This window comes from Berghia stephanieae, unplaced genomic scaffold, assembly GCF_034508935.2.
Source record: "Berghia stephanieae isolate SIO BIC M18660-M18661 unplaced genomic scaffold, UCSD_Bste_1.3 scaffold11, whole genome shotgun sequence".
In the NCBI taxonomy this organism is placed as follows: domain Eukaryota; kingdom Metazoa; phylum Mollusca; class Gastropoda; order Nudibranchia; family Aeolidiidae; genus Berghia; species Berghia stephanieae.
In genome coordinates, this window is record NW_027622068.1 from 92,311 (window position 1) to 100,055 (window position 7,745).

Here is a 7,745-nt window from a genome sequence, read left to right on the forward strand (position 1 = left end):
TAAGTTACAAGTTGAATCATAGGCAGGCATGGCTCTTTTAGTAGCATGATATAATATCGACAGATTCTAAGGATCACGGGGACGTAACAGACCGAGGATGTATATTTATTGACGACCAGAAAATATTTAGACTCGAACATGAGATTATATCACTCGGAAACCAGATGATTATTTACACGTGCACAAGGCATTGTTCGTTTTTTTGTTTAATTGTTTTGTTTTGTTTTGTTTTGTTTTTTGTTTTTTTTTTTTTTTTGGGGGGGGGGGGTCCGGAAGAGTGGTTTTACACGTCCAATGAGATAGGAACCAGTTTGTTCTGACATTACACGTTTCTTCCCTCTTGTCACAGTTTTTTTTTATTTGATAATTTGCTCGATATTACGAGTAAATAAGACTAACATTCTGTAATGATATTCACACATTTGATTATATAGGGTGTCATGATTCTGCACCATCTGTTCAAAGCGTGCTGTGCTATCAATTTGTCATTTGCTTCCCAGTGTTCTCTTAGGGCGCACCGATCGTGCGATCTCTTGGTTTTTGGATTGTTTAAAAACAATTAAGGATCAGTTTAAATTCTTGATTGAAAGGTAAGTGTGTGTATTTTAATCGGAAACAGTGATATATTATTAGTATTAGAAACGCGAAACTTCTGAAGTGCCAATAGGGTTCAAATTGCACACGGTGCATATCGATGTCAAATCGTGTCAAGCTTAGCCATCGTTATGTTATAGATAGAATGCGCTTGGCTGAGAAGCTCATAACATTGCCATCCGGAAGTATAACGGACAAATACACAAACTCTGTGTAACCACGAACTTTTATAGTCTGTTTAATACAGTTTAGTGAGAACAACTCACAAACGCGGATGGCAAAAACAAAAACAAAGGCCTGAGTGACGTCATCTTCGAACTATCCATAGCCTGAAAAGGACTGGCAGTTTGACGTCATTATTTGTTTTTTGTACCGCTTAGTGAGTTGTCGTTAGTAGAGCTCATGGAAACAAGTTATTTCATTGTTTGACCTATTGAATACAACGCACGATTTGTTTTCTTTTGTGGCAAAAAACTGGCACTTTGACGTCATTTTTTGGTCAGTCTCAGGCTATAAATAACTTTACGAAGGCCACGTGTCAAGTCGGTAAACTCTCTCTCTCTCTCTCTCTCTCTCTCTCTCTCTCTCTCTCTCTCTCTCTCTCTCTCTCTCTCTCTCTCTCTCTCTCTCTCTATCTATCTATCTCTCATAATGTTTACATGTAATACACTTGAACTTTGGCACGGGTTTTTGCAGCTTTCAGTATTCAGTTCGGTGATTTCTCCTCACTACATTTTCTTAGACTAAAGATAGTATGCGCTTGGCTAAGAAGCTCATAACATTGCATTTGGTATAACGGACCAACACACAAAGCTGTGTATATCCATGAACGTTTATAGTTGGGTTAATACAGTTCAGTGAGCATTACTCAAAAACGCGGATGGCAAAGAACAATAACAAAGACCCGAGTGACGTCATCTTCGAACTATCTATAACGTTTTTTTTGTTGTGAATGTGTACGATTGATATAGCGGAGAAATGCTGTGTGTTTCACTTAAACGCGAATCATGAATTCTGAAATAACATTTTTACCGACTTGACATTGGCTTTGACAACATATGGAAGGAGCCCACTAAGTACCACGTCTCCATATTAATTTTAGTCTCGGGTTTAATCCAATAATGTGACTTTAATCATTTGTATTGATCAGCCAAATCAGTTGGTCTTCCAATTATATGAGCATTAATCACGATGTTTCGCGTGCGGCTATGTGGTCTAGTGGTATGACACTCGCTTTCGGATCGGAAGTTTCTGGGTTCGAGCCTCGCTCGACGCATAGTTGAGTCCTTGGAAAAGACTCTTTACTCACATTCTCTCACCGAACTCAGGTGTAAAATGAGTACCTGGCCGTTAACAGCGTTGTCTTTGTCCGAAAAAATTGTAATATCGCCTAACAGCCGTCATGTCCCGTCCTACATGTTAAATGTTGCTGTTGACCAGGGACCCCTTGTAAAGCGCTTTGAGCACGTTAAGTGGATATTGCGCTATATAAAAGCTCAATTAGAAATTAGATTTTTAAAAAAAATAAATTACGAACTTCCGTTCCGCCACGTCATGATTTGATGCAGTCTACTAGGCATTCCGTGAAGGAATTTAGATAATTTATCAAACAAAATGTCTGAAGTCAACAGGAAACATCGAAAGTGAGCAAATGTGGGGGTTAATAATCTTGTCCGAGGATAAAACGAAAGTGCCTGAAGCGGGACTCGAACCCGGGACCTTTCGGGTCACAGTGCAATGACTTAACCTCTCGACCAGACATCTCCACTTCGAAGTGAAATATGGATAAATAATGTAACTTTATATAATGCCACTTACTTTGAACTTGTTGTGTCCGAAAATAATGAACAATGTTCGGATTCTAGAAGGCCCGAAATTTTGGCTAACCGGAATGTGTTCACATTGGCTAGTGATATCCCCTCCCCCCCCCCCCTTCCACTCTCACCCCCTCATTCCTCGCCTCTTGGTAAATGTTTCGCCTTGGACTCAAATGTAAAATTCATGATATTTACTTCAATTTTCAACAACAGGCTTATGCCGATACATTGTATCAGCGTAGTTGCAACAGCTTTTTACCTGTGCACATTACAATATGCAACCAATTATTTGCAAACCATTCGTTTTTTATTTTCATATTGGCTAGACATTGTCTCACTTCAATTATCGATCAACTAAGATGATCCCAAACTTGTCGAACGCTCTCCATACATGAGAATTTTATACCGGAAACTTCGAAGTTTAAAAACTAAAACTTTTATGGCCAAATGTGAACAATAAAATATGAATAATTAATTGTGCGGCTGGTGTGGTCTTGTGGTATAACACTCGCCTCCAGTGTGGAGTAAGAGCAAGAACGTTGAGAAGATTGATCTAAACCTTCGCAAGTCTCAGCACATAGTGCCGGGAACGCCGGCAACAACAACTAAAGAATGGGGCCCGATAATGGCAGCACTCCCCCTCGTCCCCCCCCCCTCCCCCGATGTCCGGCGAGAGGCGATTACAACTGGTTGGCTCATCAAAAAAACGAGAAGGGGAGTGGAGAAACCCCTCTCGAGAGATAATGGACGGTGCTCCCGTTTCGAGCCGAAATAAGTCAGCATATCATACGAGATCGAAGTGAGTTTGGACGAATTCAATCCCTGAGAGGGCGGGAACGTATCTAGACTCCTAAGTTAAAAGATTTACACTCATCATCCATTATGGATTTCCAATTGGATTCAGTAGTCTCATGTCACGCCGCCCGGCCACGGCGGCCATCTTGGTTCTAAACAAAGAAAATCATTACTTTTTTATTTTTCATGCTGACTAGAACTTTTCATATGTCTTGTGATCAGAATGTGTAAAAGTCAAAACGTGATCAAATTTATATGTTTTTTTTTCTTCTGGATACGCTTTTATGCTCGCCAGGGAAATATTTTATACGGGTGTCCGCCATTGTTCCGATAGTTTAGAGCCAGTGTTACTAAATTACCATGCGTCATAAGGAAGGAAGTGACGTTACGACTGTCGAAGAGTATTGTGTTCCGTTCCCAACGCGCATTGGCAAGTTCGGGCAACGATTAGGAACACATGGTCCATAGTTCCACAAGCAAGAGTGTAAGAATCTAATATGTGACCCATCGTCTTAAAATGGTATTATGTCGGAAAGAACCGTATGCTTAAAAGCGTAATTAAATGTTAAACTGGTCAAAAATATAAATTGTTGGCATTAGCACCCTAAAATATGGTATCCATTCTCCTCAATAAAACATACAAACTCAACACAAGTCTGATATTTCTGGCTATAAATTCAATTTTCAACATCTTAACAATCTCGACTTAATACTGTTTTGAGACGAAGGGTCATATATTATAATATCAATCTGAATTTTGTTTTAATGCTTTAAATTATTTTTTTTCACTCCAGGGCTTTGATTATTTTAATCTCCGCTGGACCAAAACGATTTGTTTATCAAGATGCGGCTTCAAATAATCTGGTCGTTCACTTTCCTTCAAGTTATGAATCAAATTGGAGCAGAATTGTTCAGCTCAAGCGAGAAGTTAGGGCAAATTGTGTATGCCGAGAAGGGCATTGCGGAACTTTTGAGGAATTATACAATACAACAGAAAGAAAGAATTGAAAAGCTGTCAAAGTGAGTCTATTGCTATATTTAAAAAATACACTTCTATTCTTACGGGCAAGAGAAAATTACACTTCTAACTTCGTTAAAAAATATTCAGTATTATGGTCATTACCCGGTTAGGGAACAGACCAAAAACTCTCCCTCCCTCTCCATCCCTCTCTCTCTATCTCTCTCTCTTTATCTCTATCTCACACACATATATACACACAGTCATGTATACATACACATGCATATACTCTCTCTCTCTATCTCTCTCTCTCTCTCTCTCTCTTTTTTTTTTTATCTCACGAACACACTCGCTCTCTCTCTCTCTCTCTCTCTCTCTCTCTCTCTCTCTCTCTCGCTTTCTCTCTCACACTCATCTCAATCTCTCAATTCTATCTGTCTGTCTCAAACACTCTCTTCCCCCCTTATTACACACACACACACACACACACACACACACATACACACACACTCATGCACATATACACATGCCTATAGATAGATTGCGCTTGGCCAAGGAGTTCACAACATTGCCATCCGGAAGTATAACGGACCAACACACAAACTCTGTGTAACCATGAACTTTTATAGTCTGGTTAATACAGTTTAGTGAGAACAACTCACAAACGCGGATGGCAAAAACAATAACAAAGGCCTGAGTGACGTCATCTGCATACTATCTATACTTTCTCTCTCTCTCTCTCTCTCTCTCTCTTTCTCTCTCTCTCTCTTTATCTCACACACATACACACACACTCATATACACATACACATGATACTCTCTCTCTCTCTCTCTCTCTCTCTCTTTATCTCACACACATACACACACACTCATGCACACATACACATGCATGCTCTCTCTCTCTCTCTATCTCTCTCTCTCTCTTTCTCTCTCTCTCTATCTCTCTCTCTCTCTCTCACACACATACATACACACTCATGTACATATACACATGCATATACTCTCTCTCTATCTCTTTCTCTCTCTCTCTCTCTTTCTATCTCTCTCTCACACACATACACACACACTCATGTACATATACACATGCATATACTCTTTCTCTCTCTCTCTCTCTCTCTCTCTCTCTCTCTCTCTCTCTATCTCACACACCTACACACACACTCATGTACATATACACTTGCATATACTCTCTCTATCTTTCTCTCTCTATCTCACACACATACACACACACTCATGTACATATCCACATGCATATACTCTCTCTCTCTCTCTCTCTCTCTCTCTCTTTCTCTCTCTCTCTATCTCACACACATACACACAAACTCATGTACATATACATGCATATACTCTCTCTCTCTCTTTCTCTCTCTCTCTATCTCACACACATACACACACACTCATGTACATATACACATGCATATACTCTCTCTCTCTCTCTCTTTCTCTCTCTCTCTTTCTCTCTCTCTATCTCACACACATACACACACACTCATGTACATATACACACGCATATACTCTCTCTCTCTCTCTCTCTCTCTCTCTTTCTCTCTCTCTATCTCACACACATACACACACACTCATGTACATATACACATGCATATACTCTCTCTCTCTCTCTCTCTCTCTCTCTTTCTCTCTCTCTATCTCACACACATACACACACACTCATGTACATATACACATGCATATACTCTCTCTCTCTCCCTCTCTCTCTCTCTTTCCCTCTCTCTCTCTCACACATACACACACACTCATGTACATATACACATGCATATACTCTCTCTCTCTCTCTCTCTATCTCACACACATACACACACACTCATGTGTATATGTATACACATGCATATACTCTCTCTCTCTCTCTTCTCTCTCTCTTCTCTCTCTTCTCTCTCTCTCTCTCTCACTCTACCTCTTCTTTCTCTCATTCTATCTCTCTCTTTCTCTTTCTCTTTCTCTCTCTCTCGCTCTGTTTCTCTCCTCCTTCTATTTCACTCATATTAATGTGCCTGATCTTTAATTTCTATAAAATAGCAATAGCTAAAAGAGAGAGAGAGAGAGAGAGAGAGAGAGAGAGAGAGAGAGAGAGAGAGAGAGAGAGAGAGAAAGAGAAATAGAGAAAAATTTACTTGCGCTATATATACCGCTATATTCAATTAAGGTGTTCAAATCACTTTATAAGGGTCTTTGGCCAACATAAAAACATATTAGACGAGACATGACTGTTAAGCGATATTGCAATTGTTTCCCGACAGAGACGACGCTGTAAACAGCGAGGTACTCATTTTAACAGTAAACAAGGTGAGAGAATGCGAGTAAAGAGCCTTTTCCAAGGACTCAATTATGCGCCACTCAGAGCGGGACTCGAATCCAGTACCGTCCGATCCAAAGGCGAGTGTCATTTCACAAGACCACATGCATAGCCGCACAAAAAAGTGATGAGAGAATAGATTCATATATATTGAAGGAGGAGAGGGCAGATGGAGTGAGTAAAGTTCTTGGATATTTATAGAAGGAACCAAATTGACGTCACTCATCTCATTGTTATTGTTTTTAGACACCCATTTTTATGATTAGTTCTCATTAAAATATATCAGACTATAACGTTCAAGGTTCCATGTAGATCTTTGGGCTGGAGTGATATTTCTGGCTGGCGGACTTTGTGAGTATTTTAATTTAACACAGAGCATCAATAGAAAGAATGAATTTTTACGTTAGTCAACCCGTTGTTATTGCTTTTAGACAGTATTTTATAATTAACTTATCACTAAGTTATATCAATCAGACAATGAACGTTCGCGTTTGCAGTTTTGTGTGTTAATATGTTATACCCCGATGGAGATGTCGTGAGTATTTTTCCAATACGCATAACATCAATACATTTGCAATCCGATTTAAGTTTAAAAGCAACGTAGACCACGGAAATATTTCCATTTTGTGGACAATAAAAATTTGTTATTTATTATATATCATTATTATTATTATTATTATTATTATTATTATTATTATTATTATTATTATTATTATTATTATTATTATTATTATTATTATTATTATTATTATTATTATTATATTATTTATTAAACAAATCGACAGTGTTCCCGTGGCAGGTTGAACGGGTACTCCTCGGGACTACTCGCATTCGCATCCCCCCCCCCACACACACACACACTACCACCACCACCACACACACGCACACAGCTCTTTTCTTTTGGGGGGGGGGGGCGTTGTTTGTAGATTATAATTAAGGGTTACAATGCCCACCCTGTCATCACGTAGTCAAGGCTTTTTGGCATCTGCCAATCCCAAATGTCTGTGTCAAGGTCGACCGTCATGTCACGTGAACGGATGAGGAGGAAAAAAAAAGAGAAAGAACTGGCATATTATTATATCATTACATTTGAAAATTATGATAACTATTTCTTATTTTGTATGAAATCCTTTATAAATTTTACGATGATCAAGAACGAAACTTTTGCCATCTACCTCTTCCTGGCGCAACATTTATAAAAATATTGTTTAAAAAATAATAACACAGCATTTATTTGGCGCAATATCCACGTGCTCAAAGCGCTTTACAAGGG

At 39.0% G+C, this 7,745-nt stretch overlaps 1 protein-coding gene across 1 annotated transcript in view; it reads left to right on the top strand.

Annotated features, from left to right (window-relative positions):
- Positions 1-267: 267 nt before the first annotated feature.
- The window catches only part of LOC144960946 (prolyl 4-hydroxylase subunit alpha-1-like), a gene marked incomplete at its 3' end in the record, with an annotated part of 14,709 nt that continues 7,231 nt past the window's right edge, over positions 268-7,745 (top strand). Inside the window, 2 exon segments of the mRNA XM_078894324.1 lie at positions 268-590; positions 4,001-4,226. Coding sequence (XP_078750450.1) covers positions 4,051-4,226 — 176 coding nt within the window.